General features: G+C 52.1%; 1 protein-coding gene across 2 annotated transcripts in view; it reads right to left on the reverse strand.

The window, feature by feature from the left end:
* TNFRSF1B (TNF receptor superfamily member 1B) overlaps positions 1-14,807 on the reverse strand; it is a 35,626-nt gene extending 20,819 nt beyond the window's left edge. The window contains exon 1 of one of the 2 annotated variants that reach the window (XM_084787700.1): positions 14,642-14,807. In XM_084787700.1, coding sequence (XP_084643826.1) covers positions 14,642-14,719 — 78 coding nt within the window. In that variant the 5' untranslated portion in view covers positions 14,720-14,807. The remainder of the gene's footprint in view (positions 1-14,641) is intronic. The other variant, XM_084787699.1, reaches the window with a different exon arrangement.
* Between the last annotated feature and the right edge of the window lie 5,172 nt (positions 14,808-19,979).

Here is a 19,979-nt window from a genome sequence, read left to right on the forward strand (position 1 = left end):
TCCAACAACTATCACAACAAAGGTACCGATCAGTTCCCGTGAAAAGCAGTTTGTAAGACACCCACTTTAATCCTGGGCTCATCTGGTCCATACCGACTGAAGAAACTCCCATGATCTGTGGGCAGTGGCTCCGCTTCCTGCCTCCCTCCCCACCCCCATCAATACCTGGAGAGCATCACAACCTGTCCAGAGAATGATGTCTGAGCAGCTTCCTGGATGGTTTTCTTTGCTCAGCCACCTAGCTGCTCAGTGATAACAGCTGGAAGCAGGTTCCCTGCTGTGGACAATCTTTGGCTCTTCTGGTCCTGCCACTGTGCCCTAGCTGTCTCATGCTCCTTCTGCGCGCGCGCGCGCGCACACACACACACACACACACACACACACACACACACACACACACCTTCAGAGTGTATCCCCTCTGCAGACCACTACCCAGGCCCTGCCCTGGGTGAGCAACCCAATGCAGCCCCCTACCATGTCTTCATGCTCATCCAGTACCTTAAGATGGGAGGCCCTCTGAGGTGAGCTATTCTACCCAGAGCAAGGCAGAAAAAGGGGGACAGCAGTTGCTACCCTGAGTAAGGGACTAATTCCTTGAAGTGATGTCCTCACCCTGAGCACTAGGGCCAAGAAGCCTCAACATAGATACATCTCCTGTCCTGCCCTATCTCTGGTCCCCCGACCGACTGGGCCAAATATCTCCAGTGAGGTCATGCAGGCAGCTGGGCGAGGGAAGTCGCAGAGCCAATGCTGGGTACCCAGTCTGAAAAAGCTGTTGGAGCTCCCTCTGGACAGGTGCACACACATCCAAGTACATGCACACACACACACACACACACACACACACACACACACACACACACACGTACACACACTATCCTGACCGTTTCCCCTTTCCATTTCACAACAAAATGATCAGTTGTGGCTGAGCACCCACTGTAAGGGCAGCCCATATTGACTGGGGCCTTAATCACTCTGTTCAAGGCAAAGGGTAATGCCAGTGGTGCTGGCTGCCCCTTTCATACCTACAGGGGGTGTCTCTGGGCTTGGGAGCCATGCTGCTCAAAAAGAAAAAAAAAAAAAAAGGAAAGAACTCTCCCCAGGGCCTAGAGCACCCTCTGCTGTACTCACCCAGGTCTGGTTAGCCCACCCCATGGAGAAAGAAGATAAACTGAGAGAAGGGGACGAGGAAGGCACACAGAGCAGACCTAGGGGGGCCCCGAGCCCCAGAAATCAGTGTCATAGTTCATTTTACACCCTTCATTCAACAGAATGCTAACTGACACAGGAGGCCTGAGTGTTCCCCCAAAAAACTCCCACATTAGTCTTCCTGAAGAAACTGTCTCACTAACAAAGCAGCGTCTCTTCACCACACTCCTTCCTCTTGCTCAAACAGCAGCCTCCCTCCCCACACACAGGGGCAATAGCTGGTCTAGATCGTCTAGAACCTTCTTCTTCCTGCCATCTCTGGGGTTTACCCCCTGGGTGGTGGTAACCAGGGAACCCCTAACTCATCTGGGGCCTGGGCAGCTTCTAGTGGTCCAGAGAAACCCTGCTTTGGCTAGGAACAATTTCCTGCCAGACCCAGAGGGCCTGCTGGGAAAGGGCCTTGCCTCAGCCAAATTGGACTATGTCACTGATCCACCCATTGACAAGGGCTCCTGGTAGCCAGCTGAACCCCATAACCCTCAGCTCCTGCCTTCTGGGACCCTCCTTTTTCCTGCTTCACTGTGGATAAGCTCTCTGGTGCTTTCTCCTGCTGCTATGTGTGACCCCCAACCCCAGCAGCTGGCAAAGGGGCCCAGCCCTCCCTCAACAACCTCGAGGCCTGTTTATTCTCTTGGACAGAGGAAAGAAAAAAAAAAAACCACAATCTCGTCAGGGCTAAACAATGAGGAACAGAAAGCCCCTGTACAGCACAGAACAAAAGGTCACTCCTGCATGGGGAGCTACCCAGAGCCCCAAAACATAGCCCTGGGAGCTGGGCCTCAGGGCCACTCAGGGGTTGCAGGAGGGTGGGGGGTGGGGGGGGCAGAGGGCGTATGACAGGACACTGGACAAGTCCTGAGATTTCCAAGGCTGGGAAGAAGACACTCATCTTTTGCTTTGAATTGGAGAGCTACAGATTCGTCCTCACCTCGCCCCTCCCCGTCCCCCCACCACCACCAGTCCTGAGGAATGAGGAAACGGACCCAACTAGACTTGATGTTGTCAGTACATTTATTTGAGCCAGTTGTTCAAAAGACAAAGCCCTAAGCAAGGATTAGTAAAGTGGTTCATATCTTCAACCCCAGCACTCAGGAGGCAGAGGCAGAGGCAGGAGGATCTCTGTAAGTCTGAGGCTAGCTTGCTCTCCATAGAGAGTTCAAGGACAGCCAGGGCTACATAAAGAAACTGTCAAAAAAAAAAAAAACAAACAAAAACAAAACAAAACAATAACAACAAAAAATCAAGGCTCCAGGTCAGAACTGGAAACCTTTAGTACGAACGAACCACCCATTGAACAAGAATTAATTGTGCCTGGTAATCAAAGACTGAACAGAGGATAGGTGGATAGAGAAGGATAAAAAATGGACAGATGGCCAGGCATGGTGGCGCACGCCTGTAATCCCAGCACTCAGGGAGGCAGAGGCAGGCGGATCTCTGTAAGTTCGAGGCCAGCCTGGTCTACAAAGTGAGCTCAGGACAGCCAAGGCTACACAGAAAAAAACCTGTCTCGAGAAAGAAAGAAAGAAAGAAAGAAAGAAAGAAAGAAAGAGAGAGAGAGACAAGGAGGGAGAGAGGGAGGGAGGGAGGGAAGAAGAAATATGGAGAAATGGATGGAGGAAAAAAGGAAGAAAGGAGAGATGGAGACGGATGGATGAGTGGGTGGGTGGATGAGAAACGGAGGGAGGGAAAGAGAAATGGAAAGATGAAGAGACAGACGACGGATGGATGAAAAGAGATGTAAGGATAGATGGGTAGGTTGGTGGATGGACAGATGGATGGAAGGATGGATGGACAGATGGATGGATGTAGAGACGGAGAGATTGAGAGATGAATAGACGATAGAAGGCAAGACCCTGGGCATGGATCTACCACTGAGGCACGGAGCAAGATGGGCGGGGTGACATGGAAGAGCTTCCAGCTTGTGGTAAAGAGTATGTACCCACCAGCACCACCGTGACCTAAAAGGACTAGTAAGGCTTATTACCCAGAAAAGGTACGTAGTGTTGTGAAGTGACAGCCTGGGCACACTCACACGAATTTCCCCGCTTTTCTCTCTGCATCAAACCATTGAGGTCGGTACGAGCCTTTGGAGGTTTGCATGGGAATGGCTCCCATAAACGCATATATTTGAATGCTCTGTCTCTAGTTGGTGGAACTGTTCTGGGAAGGATTTGGAGGTGGGGTTTCTGTTTTGTTTTGTTTTACAGAGTTTGTCTATGCAGCCCTGGCTGTTGTGGCGCTTTCTATGTGGCCTAGTTGAAGGAGGTGTGTGACATGAGAGAGCTTCAGGGTTTGGAAACCCCGTGCCAGGAGGTGTTACCCCCTCCCTCTTTCCTTTCTCTTCCTCTCGCTCCCTCCTCCGTGCTCCCTTTCTTTTCTCTCTGCCTCCTGCTATGAATAAGCTGGACGGTCTCAGCTCCTGCTCCACCACCATGCCTGCCTGCCCGCCTGCCTGCCACGCTCCCCGCCTCGACAGTCATGGATTCACCTTCTGGAACTATAAGCTCCCTGACTTGTGTAAGGTGCCTTAGTCGTGATATCTCTTCACAGCCACAGAAAAGTACCTAAGACAAAGCCTGTTTCACAGGCTTTGAAAAAAATGGAGGCTCCAGGAGATTCAGTGCAGGTGCAGACAGGGAACTCATTAGACTTACATCAGCCTCCATGGCTGCGGCAGTGTCAGAACCGGTGGTCTGTGTTGTGTGTCCGTCTGTGTAGAGGACATATGTGCACATCTGTTTGTGTGTGTTCAGGTGTACATGCATGTATAAGAATACAGGGAGGGTAGGCATGAGCGTGTATCTCCCCTTGAGTGTGCAGGTATGTATGAGTGCACATAGAGCTATTCTGTGTGTACATATGGGTGTGTGTATGCCTGTGCGTGCGTGCGTGCGTGTGTGTGTGTGTGTGTGTGTGTGTGTGTGTGTGTGTGTTATGTGTGTGTGTGTGTGTGTGCATACGTCTGTGCCAGAAGTCAGCCTCAGGTGTTGTCTCTTCTCAGTGCGCTATCTTTGGCCTGGGGCTCACCAATTTGGCTAAGCTGACCATTCAGCAAACTGAGGGATCTGCCTATCTTCACTTCCCCAGTGCCATGATTCCAAGCATGTACTGCGCCTGGTTTTTTTGTTTTGGTTTTTTGGTTTTTTGGTTTTTTGAGACAAGGTTTCTCTGTGTAGCCTTGGCTGTCCTAGACTCACTTTGTAGACCAGGCTGGCCTCGAACTCACAGTGATCTGCCTGCCTCTGCCTCCCGTGTGCTGGGATTAAAGATGTGTGCCACCACGCCCGGCTGCGCCTGGTATTTTCACATGTGTTACAGTCCTCGTGCTTGCACTTTCCTGCCTCACCATGGCCGTTACCACCCTCCTCCTCCTCGAAGCCCTTTGATACAGCCTTCTCCGCCTCCCACTGGCTCTCCTCCACACCTGGGCAACTCCTGGCAGCTAGCCTCCTCACTGTTGGTCTCCAGCATCCGTCCCTTTTGCAGGCAGACCTAAGCCCTCTTTCTACTTCCATATGCTGTGGTCTTGTCTTGCTTCACAGAGTGGTGAAGAAATCAGTGATGTTTCCAGGCTAAAGGGCTACCGCATCCCGGGACAAAAGAGGCAGCATCAGGGACAGGCAGAGGCATCTGCCCAAAGACCCTCCACTCAGCCGGAAGCTATCTGCCAGCATTAGAGAGGCCACATAATTTGCATGGTAGGTGTGGGGGGGGCTGCATTTCAATTTTGACCTAGGAGGTTCACAGAAGGCCCATGGACTGTGGGGGTACAGCCACATCAAGCCAGGCTGTCATAGGGACGCAAGGCCTAGGCGGCCAGGCTTGTCAAGCGTCATGGAAACAAAGAGCATTGGCGTCAGGAAGGACCAACCACATCACAGGTGGGTGGCCCAGGGGTGACACATCCCTCCTCCGAGCTGCTGCCTGTGATGTGCTTCAGAAGTGAGCTGAAGCAGACAGGAAACCCACGCTGGGATCCGGTTCTTAGGGCCAGGCTCCTGGCTCCATGCCAAGGTCTCTGCCACCATGTAACACTCAGCTCAGTGACAGAGAGCACCCCACCATCTCCATCCGTTGTCATCCTCCTCGAGGCCCTTTGATACAGCCTTCTCCACCTCCCGCTGGCTCTCCTCAGCAGCTGGGCAACTCCTCTCAGCTGGTCTCCTCACTGTGGATTCCCCAACATCCGTCCCTTTGCAGAAAGACCTAAGCCTAACCCTTCCTACTTCCAAGACTGGCCTTCCTCAGATGTGTTCAGCAGCCCACATTGCCCTCAGTCCGGAACAAGCCCCTCTGGCACCTGCTGCCTGTCTTCATCTGCCACTGATGCAAAGCATACGACTCACACACTCCTCTTCCACACCCTGACCCCTGCTGCTCCCTCCAGGCCACACGGACCCCCTGGGCTTCTCCAGAGTCACTCCCTCCCCCCTTCTCTGACCATCATCTCACGCTCATGTAAACCTCTGAAGCCCAGATAAGAGTCATAGATCCTTCCAGGAGGCTCCTGTGGCAACCTAGGACTATGTCTATATGTCCCAGGTTAAAACATATTTAGGTTAATTCTTTGTTCTCTTATGTCTCCCCTGATACCCCCATTGTGATCTCTCCTTGAGCCAGAACCTGGGCCAGGTGTCCAATACATAGACACAGTGCTAATCAGCAAAGACAAAAGACTGAATTTCCTACTCAGTGAGCTGAGTTTGGCTCACATGAGACCCAGACAAGGAACGGACAACAAGACCGTGTCCCCAGAAGCACTCAGATCACAGCCCATGTAGTGGCCTCAACCAACCATCCCATCTGGGTGGTAGCCAAAACGTGACTCTGGTTCCTAAGGATGGAAGCCGGGTTCTGGCTGGTGAGACAGAAGTAGGACTGCAAGTAGGCCTGGCCCTCCCATCTCTTCTGCCAAGAGCAGCGGCCTGCTTCCCCGCTGGCTGAGCATGGAAGGGTACCATGCATTCAATGCATCAGACTCATGTCCCGCTCTCCAGAGACACCACAGACACCAGCTCAATTTCAAGTCCACCCCAGTCAGCGTGGGCAGCCAAGGTGATTACAGCAAGACTGTTCCTGTGGCTGACCGAGAAAACCTCAGAGAAGGCTGGGGCGAGGCTCAGTTGGTAGCGTGTACACCTAGTACGCATGCGGGTTTTCATGTCCAGGGCTGCATAAAAAAAACAGGAATAGTGGTACATATCTGTGATCCCAGACACTGGGATGAGGAGCCAGGAGGGTCACCCTCTGATACTTGGTGATTTCAAGGCCAGCCAATTACATGACCAAGACAGGTCATCCAACTTGAGTTGGGCAATAAACCTCTATACAAGACGGAGATAGAAGGGAAAATATGCCCTGACCCCCCCAGCCTTTTCTTGTCTCAGCCCTCCCACTCCTCCTCCCCCCCCCCCCCCCCCCGCTGCCCTCCTCACCTGAGTCACCACCACAGCCTCCACCCGTCTGCCCTTCACACTAAGGCCTGATGATGAGCCCACCTCTTCTCTGCCCCAGGCCACCTCCTTGCCTCCAAACTATCAGTGGCTCCCCACTGCCACCTCTTCTGAGGGGAAGGGAGTGTGGTAGTTGACAACAGGCCACAGTGTGAAAGTGTGGCTTTGAACTTAGACTACATCCCCAATTTAGCAGGCATCTTGACAGAATTATTTTTCTTTGGGGCTTATTTTTTAATTAATGTAATTATCAATTCATTATACATGTCTTCTTTCTTGCAGAGTAGTATCCTCAGCCCATTTGCTGTATTTTTGTCCTTATACTTATTACATTTGAAAAAGATACATTTATTTATTTATTTATTTATTTATTTATTTATTTATTTATTTTTCGAGATAGGGTCTCTCTGTGTTAGCCTTGGTTGTGCCGTCCTGGACTCACTTTGTAGACCAGGCTTTCCTCGAACTCACAGCGATCCACCTACCTCTGCCTCCTGAGTGCTGGGATTAAAGGCATGCGCCACCACGCCCGGCTTACAGTTTGTTTGTTTTTTTTTTTTTTTGAGAACAGTGCTGGAACTTTCCTACTGCCTCCCAGTTACATATGCAATCCACCACACCTGGCCCAATAACTGTTTAATGTAACTGGCATTACTTCTTCTATCACCTGGCTGCAGACACACAGCCTCGTGTGTCTTGTTGACTTTAGAAAAGTCCCTGGCCAGCTAGAGGGGTCTAGCCTGTGCCCAGTCCCCCTCCAGCCTCCAGCTGGTACCCACTCCTCTCCAGTCTGCCATGCTCTAGGACTCAAGGCTAGAAAAGCTCCCTGGGAGTTCTTGCAGGAGGGGAGGATGTGGGCAGTTATCAAAAGGGTGACAAGAGAGGGCGAGGATGTGACCACAGGACCAAGCCACAGGGAGTCAAGAGGAGTAAAGACTGGAGAGGATTGGACTCCTGCCAGAGGCAGCAGGAAGGAGCAAGACCCAGTCTCATGGCCAGAGGCGTACACAGGCGGTCTGAGAGGCAACAGCTGGCGACAGCCTCATTAGGAACCTTGGCGCTGTGACTATAGACAGAAGTGGGGACTTGTAGGTCCAGGGAAAGCTAGGCACGGGGCACAGCTAGGCTACTGGGAGGGGTTCTGCAAACTGAGTCAAAAGGCCAGAGACCTTCTGCCATAGAGTCACTGTCCCGGCCAGAGCTACATTCCACCCTCTGTTCCAAGCTACTGAGCTTCCTGCCTCCTTCCGGCAACTGCAGGCCTGGATTCCGATGCTTGGCCCTGAGAGGTCCTCGCTGGCCCGGTGAGGGCTGGAGCAACGGAGATTCAGAAAAGAGAACTGGTGACCCAATTCTGGCCCAAAGTGAAAGCCACACCAGGCCTGGGCTCAGCACTCTAGACCTCGGGCTCTACAGCCTCCACCGTGTCCTAAGAGGACAGAAAATGTCTTTGTGCATGGCCTGTAAAACTGCCTCCAAGTTCCTTCTGACTCAGCTTTCAACTTCAGACTAACGCAATTTCCTGAACCTCAGGTCACTATAGTCCTAAGGCCAAAATCAGATGAAACCCACACTGGCCACCCTAGTGGACAACATCAAGGGTAGTGGGGGTGGGTGGGGAGTCTTCCCTGTGTCTTGACCCAAGGCCCAGGCTCCCAAAGAGAACACAGTGGTGGTCCCCAGGCCTCTCGAGGACCCAGCACCCCCAAGCGAGTCACTGGTCACTGTCACTTTCCGGTTTCAACAGAAAAGCATACTCATGCAGGCTGCGTGTCCTCCTGTAACCTCCCACACTGAACGTGTGGGCTGGGAGCAGGGCCTTCTTAATGAGGAACAGCATAGCGTCCACAAACCTAACCCCTCCAGCTCCACAGAGAGGAATCAGAGCCTGGTGTGGTAGCACAAACCTTTAATCTCAACACCCGGGAAGCAGAGACATGTGGATCTACTGTGAGTTCGAGACCAGCCTGGGCCCCCAAAGCTAGTTCCAGGCCGGCCGAAGCTACAAACTAAGACCCTGTTTCAAGAAAAAAAACAAAACCAAGAAGAAACAGGGTAGGTGAGGGAAGACATCAAAGAGGTCAGGTAGCCTGTCAGTCGTAGAGGTCAGGTAGCCGCCCGTCATCATAACGCCAGCTGGCAAGGGTCAGGCAGAGCTACAGGTTGGAAACACACCAGCTACCCTAGCAGAGCTCACACTCGGGGTGCAAGGAAACCCTCTCTCTCAACTTCCTGCCGGCAAACTAAGCAGACTTCCTCTTCTCTGGCTCACAGCCAAGCAGCCCCCAAACCACAATGGTGTCGCTGTCAGTTATGACATCACAAAGTATCACGGTGGAAAAATATGTGAGTGGGCCCCAGTAGGGTAGGTCCTGGAGCTTCAGAGCCCCTGTCCCACCTGAGGGGTGGGCCCCAAACCCCAAAGTCCCTGCCTTGCATCCCAGGACGAGAACAGGCACTGTCAGGCCAGAATCACCACCAAATGAAGTTATTCCCTCTATGGATGACAAAGAGCTTCTTCTAGGAAACAGCCTCCCAAACAGGGCTTCCTTGGGCCTGTAAGCTCCTTTGCTTGCTGTTATGCAAACTCTGACTTCCTTGGCAACTGGAGGCTGACACATCAAAGGTTCTAAGTTCTAGGGAACAGGGTCAGGAAACCCACGACTTCCAGGCCTGCCTGAGATATCAGCACCCCAGCTACGGGCAAGCTGATGGACAGCAGCCATGAAATCTTGATGCCAATGGGGCCTAAGACAGGGAAATAATTCTAGCCAAAGCCAAGAGGAAATCAAGTGAGCCAGAGGGGCTGGAGAGAGAGCTCAGCGCACAAACACTTGCCTACAAGCCTAAGGACCACAGCCGGGATCCTCGGCGGCACGGGGGAGGCAGGGGCAGAGCTCCTGAGACAAACTGGCTACCTAGACTAACTCCATCGCTGAGCTCCACGTTCAGTGAGAGACCCTTCCTCAATTCAATAAAGTGCAGAGTGAGCAAGGGAAGACACCTAATGTCAATCCAGGCACCGGCACACACAGACATGCACCTACACACACACAAACACGCCCACACATGTGCTGACACACCGCTCATACATACATACAAAAAAGAAGTGAGAAAAAGAGAGAGACATATGAACTCTTTTTTTTTTTCTGGTGACTCGCATAGCCACCAGCCCTACCCCTTCTGGGAGAACAGTGAGACTAGTGTTGCTGGAAGGTGTAAGTTCAGAGGGGTTAAGTAACCGGAACAAGGACACACAGCAAGGCAGTAAAACTCTGCTCTGCTAATACCCAGGCCATGTCCCTACCTCAAGGCTGTGCTGTCTTAGAAGTCGCTTGGGCACAGGGATCTAAACAGCATCAGCTCAGAAGAGGGCTTCCCCATCTAGGGTCATAAGTAAACAGAATTTCAGACACACACACACACACACACACACACACACACACACAGAAGATGGAAAAGATTAGACAGGGACCAGCTAATGCTTCTGCTTCTTTCCTAATGCTGTGACCCTTTAATACAGTTCCTTACGGTGTGGCAACCCCCCCCCCCAGCCATAAAAATTATTTTCATTGCTACTTCATGACTGCAACTTAATATCTCATATGCAGGACGGTCTTAGGCAACCCCGTGAAAGGGTCTTCTGATCCACAAAGGAGTCACGACACACAAGTTAAGAACCACTGAGCTAGGGCCTTCTATACTCCTGTCTTCTTCAAACATACCTCTCATGGTCCCCAAATGACATTTAACACCTGCTGCTGAAAGGGTAGGGTGGTGACTTGCTGACCACATAGACTTTGCTACGATGAGGGGTCCCAGCCCCAGGCAGGCAAGTGATCTGAGGGGCCCGGCCGGGGTAGGGGGGAGCATGGGGCCAGGAAGTACAGCAGGAAAAGGTGACAGGAAGGAAGTTGGTCTTGGGGTACTAGGCAGCAAAGTCACTCAGGCAGGAACTTGGGGTAACTGGATATCTGATGCCTAAGCTTTGGGGTCCTATGGCTCCCAGAGATCAGATCTGAGTGTATTGTAGTTCCCTGTTTAGCTGAAAGCACTGCATATAACTAAGTCAGGGCAGGCTACTGGTAGCTCAAAAAGACACCAGTGGCTTCAAAGCAGGTAAAACACCTTAGTCCTAGCCACCGCCAAGGGAGTGTTTTCCACTGTACAGAGCAATGAGGGGAATCCAGATCACGCGGCCACAGGCCTGCAGAGTAAGGCTGTGAGCTGACATCTATGTGACTCAGACCTTGGGCCTTGGCTGAGGGAGCTGGTATCTGATCGTGTGTGAAAATGGGAGTGTATCATGTGCACCTCACGTCTTCTCCCCCAGTGCCAACCCCCCAACTTCCCTCCTTGTCCGCAACAGGGCCTGAGCCACTACCACTGAGATGGTCCAATCATAAGCCAGGGTGGGCAGGGGTAGGGGTGTGTGTGAGCTGTTTAGGGAGAGGATCTCTGTCTCATCACATTTGCCACAGCAGACGGAGGAGCCCAGAGACACTTTGAAAGAGAAAGGCCACCAGAACCAGGATCTACCCACCAACCTGTCACATTTAGCTATAAAAATAGGGTCACGAGTCACTACAAAGGTCAGCCAAGTATCTCTGACATTTAGTAGGACGTTTTTTGGTTTGAGTTCTTTTTTTTTTTTTTGAGACAGTTTCAGGAAGCCCAGGGTTGTCTCAAACTCCACATGTAGTCAAGGATGGCTTTGAATTGATAATTCCGCCTGTATCGCCTTGAGTGCTGTGATTAAGTCGTCAGCATGAGGAACAAGAAATGTAACACATATACCAAGCACGGTGGCAAACCTCTCCCTCCCCCCACAAAGCCACCCTGGCTGAACTCTCCCCTTTCCTGACAAAGGGGACCCTGACAAGCAACCCTGGCTCCCTCTCCAGCGTTAGCTAACAAGGGCCACAAAGTGTCAAAGTGTCTCCTAGCCCTGGAGACAGACAAATGCTTCAGGAAGCCACTGGGCCAGGCACCAGGACTATTGCCTGGGTCATTCTTCAACCCAAGAATGCCAGACAAACACTCAGGATGGGATCCAGTGGGGAGAGTCCTAGCCTAGCGTGCACGGACACACATCCAGCCCTACACAAGTTGGATGTTGATGGCACACGGCTGTAATCCCAGCGCTGGAGATGTGGACAGAAGATCAGTAGTTCAAGGTCATTCTAACCAACATAGTGAACTGAAGGTAAGCCTGGGCTACACAAGACAGCATCCTTTAAAAAAAAAAAAAAAGCCAAGCAAGTGCTCTCTTCCCAAGAACAGAGGAGAAAACAAAAGCTAACTTAACCCAGGTCACACAGGCAGTTCGGAGCAAAACCTGAGCCTGTAAGGTGTGTAACCACACTGGCAGCGTGGTTCCTAGGGGATCCTAGAGCTGGGCGTGTGTGAGAGCTGATGGATGCGTGGCACTGTATCAGGGTGCCTGGCCACCTGCCCGCTGCCATCTGAAGGTCCCAATCACAATTCTCACTCACAAGACAGATGCCCCAGAAGGATGCTGGTTAGTGAACAAAAGACAGAGGTGTGAGGAAAGAAGGAAAGAGCCCTTGGGCTCAGCAGTACCGCAGGTACCCGTCTCCACTCCAGTGCCAGCCTGGGATGCTGCAGACTTTGGTCCAATCAGCAAACAGTAGCACCAAGACTCCCAGGGATCATGAGGCCACATCCACAAGGTTAAGACCCTGCTCAGAATAAGTGCTCCTCTACCCTGCCTTCACATGAGTTTTATTTGCCCAATGAGTGAAAGACTGAATAGGTGAATGGTGAGTTCCCTGTCAAAGGGTGTGTGACAAGAGCCCCAAGGGTAAACTGAATTCGCTGCCCCTAGAACCTGCTCAAATGTCCTCAGAGTTCTCACCCACCCAACCTAGCTACACACAATGTTTGTGAGTCCCATAGTAGGGGCAGGAGTGGGGGATACAGGGTCTGGGGAAAAGAACACCGGGAGTCAGGCCAGCAGCTTTGCCTTCAGAGCTCACCCCATCACCTTCCAGTCCTGTGGTATGTCACAGCTTGTCATCCATTCCCACACCTTTCAGGGCAACAGTGGTATCCCCCTTGTAGGAACAGCTGGAAGGGAAGTTTTAGAGCCAATATTTGACAAAGTGTCCAACAGTGTCTGGCATGTGAGTGTCCCAATCCAGGAGCTACCATAAAATTCGTTCCTTCCATCCTTGAGGTGGGTAGGACACACAGAGAAGAAAAAGTAGCATGTAATCTGTGCTCCAAAGAGCAGGTCAGGTAAGTCTGTGAATGCGGACAGGCCTTTCTGGATAATTGGTATTTACAAAAGGCTTGGAAGAGTTAAGGGGTGGGCGGTAGAGTGGACAACATGTGTGCAGGGCTCATACATGCACAACGGCAGCCACCTAGAGACATCAGTTTCACAGAGCACAGCTCCAAGTGAGCTGGTAGACACCTAGTCATCAGTTTCACAGGGCGTAGCTGCAAGTGAGCCAGTGCCACCCGCCTCTGGCCTGGGATACCTGGAACGGAAGGCTTCTGCCCCAACCCCTCCACTAAGAGGCGCCACAGAGGCTTCCCAGACATGGATGTCTGAACTTGAGCAAAGTCTTTCTGTCAAAAGGGATTTGTGTAAGTAGGAACAAGGGCAGGCCAGCTATATGTCCACGGCAATAGTCGCAGAAGGCAGGTGTCCAAGCTGACCTGGCACTGGTCATGTAGGAAAGGAAGTGTGAGGGAGACCCTCTCCGATCACACCAGCATGCCACCCGGATCCCACGGAGCCTGTGCCTCCCGTCTTGTATGGAAGCTCATATGCCCTGGTCCCAAGGACAGACCTCAGCTCAGTGCCCAAAGGGCTATTCTTCTTTGGAGCTCAGAGCACAACGGCCATGCACAGTCACACTCAGGCCTCAGAACCGGGACCTCCCTGAGGACCAACATCCACTGTGGATGAGGCCATTCCTGAGAAGAGCAAATAGTCTTAGACCATTGAGTCACCTCACAACACCACAGAAGCCGCCTCCCCCTTTCCTCCCCTGGAGACAGGTAGGCACACCCTGCCCATCAGAGTGGGCTCGCGAGGCAGAAAGCATGCCTAACAGCCCACCCCACCCGTGGAGCAAATCGAAGGCATATCCCTGTGCAGCAAACTGCCCCCCCCCCCAAGGCCCTACAGAAAAGGTGATTTCTCTGGGCCTCACCTTCCATACTTGTAATCTGTGTTCCCTGTACCGCCAGTGGAGACAGGAAGGAAAAATAGAAAAATAGGTAGATCGACCCTGTTCTTGTGTGAGTAACGTGAATACGGGTATCTTTACTCTCCGTTTTCCTGAAGCTCGCTGGGTAGCTGCCCTCGTCTCAACTCTCCACTGTTCCGAGCACATAGAGAATATTCTGAAACGGACTCTGAACACAGCGGGTGGACCCATAGGAGGGATCTGGGTGAGTGGCAGAGAAGTGACTCACTGCCCAACTGTCTGTTTAAATTAGGTGCCTACTTAGATTCCTAGCCCTGCCGACAACTAGCAGCCCCAGTGTTTCTAGGAAAGAGATAGCCTGTGGCACAGAGAAGGAAGTCTTCAGAAGCGGCAACCCGCTCGGGCAGTGGCGTTAGTGGCTAATCTGTCTCCATCGCCCCGTCCCAGATTTCACCTTCCCACCTCAAGCGCGCGGGACAGAAGGGAAAGGAATTCACAGGGTCACTAGGAGGAACGGTGCTCCTAAGCTTAGCTGGGGGTTACCCACGCCCTAGCCGTCCTCGTCCTCGCAGAAAGAGCCACGGGACATTTCTGGACCATGAGGTTGGTTGCTGGGTCCCGAGCTCCAACCCAGGCTCCCAGTGTGCCAGGCTTAGGGTCCCAGTGGGTCCCCCAGAGGTGCGTGGCGCGTGTCTGTTGGGGTCTCTCGCGCTGTCCCGGAATTGGGCAAAAGTGGGCACTTTGTGAAGCACGGCTGTCCCCCCCCCCCCCCCCGTGACCCCAAGAGTCACTCACCTGGGCGGGCACGCTGTACCCGGTGGCGCACAGCTGTAGTCCGACGACCAGCACGACCCAGAGGGCGGGGGGAGCCATAGGGGCGGCGGTGGCTCCCGCCCTTGCGCCGGGAGCTCAGATGCCTCAGCTGCGTTCTAGCTGGTGACTGAAAGCGAAAGCCCCAGGCCAGGAGCTAGGGCAGACAAGGGGGTGGGGGAGGGCGGGAATGGGCAGGGCCAAGACCTGAGGACACGCCCCCTCAAGTAGTCCTCTGCTCTCCCTCCGCATCTCCACCAGGACCTCCCTGGGAGCTCCCTGGGCCTCATTTCCCAGCATCTCTCCTAGCCCAAAGTGACTCAGTCTCTCTCCAGCGCCCCTTCCCCGAGACAGGCGCTCATTATATTTGTGACTGTGTGCCCAGGTTGGGCCTCCCCTCAGCTAATCTGTCTCCATCAACCTGTCCCAAATTTCACCAACTTCCCCAGTGGTAGCACATTGGGGAAAATAGCTCCAAAGCTGACTCCCGCTCTGGGGGACCAAAACGTTCTAGATCATTCACTCATTTTGATCTAAAAGCCAGACTAACTACATGTGAATGTTTGTGGGTTTTTTTTTTAAGGAATTTGTTAATGTAAGCTAAGAAATATTGCTCCTATAGAAAGTGGCATGTGAGCCGGGCGTGGTGGCGCATACCTTTAATCCCAGCACTCAGGAGGCAGAAGCAGGCAGATTTCTGAGTTCGAGGCCAGCCTGGTCTACAAAGGGAATCCAGGACAGGCAAGGCTACACAGAGAAACCCTGTCTCGAAAAACCAAATTATAAAAATAAAATAAAATAAAAAAGAAAATGGCATGTGTCTGCTCATTCAGAGTGCACAGTGACCATGTAGGTGGCATTGCATAAGTACAGCTCTTGTAATTGGTTTCATTTGTTCGCGTTCCTTTAAGCATGCTTGGAGCCTTCCGTGAGAGCAGTCCTCCCCTTGGCTGACAGGTAAACAGAGGCTGAGGGAGAAGCCATTCAGGAAGTCACGCTTCCTACAACTGGTCTCATCAGAGCACTCACTGTAGCTGCCATCTGAGTGGCCAGCATGTATTCCTACAGCCCTGAACATCCGGCATCTGGAGAGATAGGGTGGGCAGGGAAGCAGGAAGGCAGGGAAGTATTCTGCCCCCTTCTCCTCACACACACAATCTCTCACTGTAGGCTGATAGGAGATACCGAGAGGCCAGCAGCCACCAGCCCTTGTGAGGGAAGGCAAGTTCAAGGATGGTGCTTCTAGGTGCTGGGGAGAAACTGGGAAGTGACCCTTCAAAAGATGGGAAATCCCACCTGCTGGTCAGGAGCCTGGGAAAGCACCTGGTTCCCACATGTTTCTGAGACATAGGGCCCAGTCCACAGCCTTCACCAGGAAGATGGGCAGCCTCTGAGCAAGCAGGGAGAGATCTGGTCTCTAAGCCTCCCTGTGGAAGATGTGGCGGTTGGATGCTCTGGTCTGTCTGGGAAAGCTGGAAGCCAGGAACAAGGTGTCAACTTGTCAGTGGTCTGCCCTGGATCCTGCCCAGTGGACCCAATTCACTCACCCTCTTCAGCCAGGGAAGACTGCCACCAGGAGCTGCACCTGGGAGTCCACAGGCTAGCTCCTCTCTTAGTCTGCATTCTGTGCTTGGTACCTCAGTGCCAACACTGCACGCAGTATAAAGAGGAGGGGATGATTTGGATTCATGGCTCTGGACCAAGGTCAAGGGGCTACAGTTGACAATGGCCTTGCTGCCAAAGTCTACATGGCAAGAGGCAAGGAGTAAATGTGAACGGGGGGTGTGTGTGTGTGTGTGTGTGTGTGTGTGTGTGTGTGTGTGTGTGTCTTTCTCTTCTTATAAACCCACCAATGCCAATCGCAGGGGATCTACCCTGATGACTTTTTAAAAAAAAATATTTATTTATTATTATGTATACAGTGCTCTGGCTGCATGTACACCTGCAGGCCAGAAGAGGGTATCAGATAACATTCTAGATGGTTGCTGGGAATTGAACTCAGGACCTCTGGAGGAGCAGTCAGTGCCCTTAACCTCTGAGCCATCTCTCTAGCTCTCTGATGATTTTTTTTAAATGCTAGGCATAGCTTTATATAACATTAGCTGTTATTCTGTGAAAATACCACAGCCTGCCCCATCCCCACCCCCATCAGCTAACTTTGCACCTGTGCAAGAACCTTGCAAATGCTCACCAGGAGTCACTTGCTGTTCACACTAATAATGCTTAGTAATTGTAAAACCAACAGTTACTGGGAGGCCACGGTGGGTCACCAACCTGTGTCTGTGGGTACACATGGTCTTGCAGGGAGACAAAGCTTTGTAGGGCCTTTCACAGCCAGGAGGGACCATAGATTCAAACCTAGTTTAGTTACCTTCGTAACCAAGGAGCTCCTACCCAGCTGGTACCTAAAAACACACACAGAAGAAACAGCTCAATAAAGCAGGTGTGAGTGAGGACTTCTGTTAAGTATACACAGGAGGCAATAAAGAGGTGAAAGCTAACCAGACACAGTGGTGCCTGCCTTTAATTCCAGCACCAGGGAGGCAGAGGCAGGTATAGATCGGTGAGTTCAAAGTTAGCTTGATCTAAATAGTGAATCTCAAGACCGCCAGGGCTACATACAGAAACTCTGCCTCAAAACCCTAGTGGGGAACATGAATGAATGAATGAGTGAATGAATGAATGAATGTGTACATATCTGGGTTGGAATCCAGCCCATCCCAGTCAGTCCTTGGCTCTACCTACCCGACCATGCATCTTTTAGGCCTTCAGCCCTATCGTACAGAAAAAGCCCTGTTGCTCTTATATGGGATCAGCAGAGAAAAAAAACGGTGGCAGACAGATCATCTGAATCCGGTCCCTCCCCACTTCCCAGGGCAGCCCAGCCCTCCCACCCACACCCGCACCACCTTGAGCTAGCTTCTCTGCTCCTGTAAACAAAAGACTCACCTTTGACAGGCAAGACTCACAGGGCTGCCAAGGCGGCGAACTGAGCACGAACTGTATTCCAGACAGCCTAGCAAGCCTCTGCAAGGAAGCATTGCAGCTTCAGCCAGCATCGACACCCACCTGTATGCACCCAGAGAGAATGAGCCAGAAATGGCACTATTCCCAAGGCCCCAGTGCCAGCATTCCATGGCTGTTTTTTTTTTTAAATAATTTATTTAGTTTTATTTTATGTGCATTAGTGTGAAGGTGTCAGATCCCTTGGAACTGGAATTACAGACAGTTGTGAGCTGCCATGTGGGTGCTGGGAATTGAACCCGGGTCCTTTGGAAGAGCAGGCAGTGATCTTAACCACTGAGCCATCTCTCCAGCCCCCCCCCCTCCCATGGCTGTTTTTGCCGGTGTTGGCCTACCCCTATTCATGAGCTTGGAATGACAAACCAAAGCATGATTCTACCCAAGTTCAGCCTGGGGAGCCACTGAGTTTGTGGGACTCTGTAGAGAGAGCATGGTGACCCCAAAGCAGCCACACTGGAAAGTCTTCACCCAGCATGGATGATGGCTTCCATAGAGCTGCATGGAGTCCCTCCTCTAGCCTTCCACAGTCAAATACTCTAGCACTTCCAGGGACACACTCGGGCCCCCAGGAGCGATTCAGACAGAATTGTGTACAAATGTCTCGGAGGAGGCAGGTGGTGGTGGCACATGCCTTTAATCCCAGCACTCAGGAGGCAGAGGCAGGAGGATCTCTCTGAGTTTGAAGCCAGCCTGGTCTACAGAGTGAGGTCCAGGACAGCCAAGGATACACAGAGAAACCCTGTCTTGGAAAAAAAAAAAAAGTCTTGGAGGAGTGGCTGGAATGTCAGGGTAAGGATCCAATGGCCTCTCCACCCCACCCCCACCCCACACCAATCCCCCGCTCTGGCCCCGCGCTGCCTTTTCCTAGGAGGGAAATGTAATGGTCCATAGACCTGGCAGCGGTGATGGGCTCTTTTTGGCACAGCTGCATTTTTGGAAGACTGCATTGTTTTCTAGGAAAAAAATGCCTTCTACGACAGCGTGTGGTGGTGGTGGTGGTGGTGTGTGCACACTCAGAGGCACATACAGGTATGTATGTGCATCAAGACCAGAAGTTAACGTCAAGTGTTCTCCTCAAGTCTTTGAGGTAGGGTCTCTCACTTGGGCCCAGCGCTCACCTATTTGGCTGGTCTAGCTAGCTTGCTGCACAGATCCCGTTTCCACCTCCTGAGTCTAAGATTTCAGGAGGATCACTATATCCACTATGCTCTCTCCTGACGTGGGAGCTGGGGACCCAGTGGGTCTCATGCTAGCGTTCTTGCATGCCTGGATGGCAAGCATTCACTGGGCCATCTTCCCCAGATCCTTCATGATCTGATTGTTGGGGGGCGTTGTTTGGTTGGTTTTGGCTTTGGTGGTTTTGTTTTTTGTTTGTTTTTCAAGACAGGGTTTCTCTGCATAGCCTTGGCTGTTCTGAGCCAGGCTGGCCTGGAACTCATAGAGATCCGCCTGCCTCTGCCTCTCCCTCCCTGACTGCTGGGATAATAGGCGTGAGCCATTGAGCCTGGCTGGTTGTGGTTGTTGTTTGTTTTGATGGGCCTACACACACACCCTGGACTGAGAGAACGCACCAGAGGGTTTAGGTACAGTACGCAGTGGCTTGAGGGGTGCTGGGAGAGGCAGCTTCCTCTAAGAGGAAGAATCTCTAATATTCTTGTTTTCGTGAACTCCTAGAAACAGCCACAAAGCAAGCTCCTTCCAACGTGGCCCCTAGGCACACAGTCTCTATAGGGATGCCTCTTGGCAAAGGGATCCCCTGTCCTTCCCCGTCAGTGGTCCCAGTCAGGACCTCTCTTGTCTGACTCTTGCTCGTGTTTATCTCCGCACCCTGAGTGTGCTGGGCCAGCCCCTTGGTGAGTCACAGACTAAAATCACGAACAGGAAGCTGTGCCTAGTGCTAGCCACAGGCTCACAACTGTCTGCCCTGGACACACACACACACACACACACACACACACACACACACACACACACCTAGAGCTAATGTTACAGGTGGTTCTGAGCAGCCTGCCACAGGTGCTGGGAACTGAATGCTGAAAGAGCAGCAAACAGTTGTAACTGCTGAGGCATGTCTCCCGCCCCTCATTTCAAGTTCTTTGACTCTATCATTAGACTAGAGGTCTTTGACCCTGAGCTCCAGTTCCTACTCATGCGATTCCTCCCCAAGGACAGTTGCTTTGAGTTTACTCTTTCTTTAGTCTGTTTTCTGCCTTCGTATGAAAATAAACAACACAGAGGATTCCAGCGGGTCCTCAGATCTGTGGGCTCCACATCCTGGGGTTTACTCAACCAGGGACCA

This window comes from Acomys minous, assembly GCF_964271855.1.
Source record: "Acomys minous genome assembly, chromosome: 6".
NCBI lineage: Eukaryota > Metazoa > Chordata > Mammalia > Rodentia > Muridae > Acomys > Acomys minous.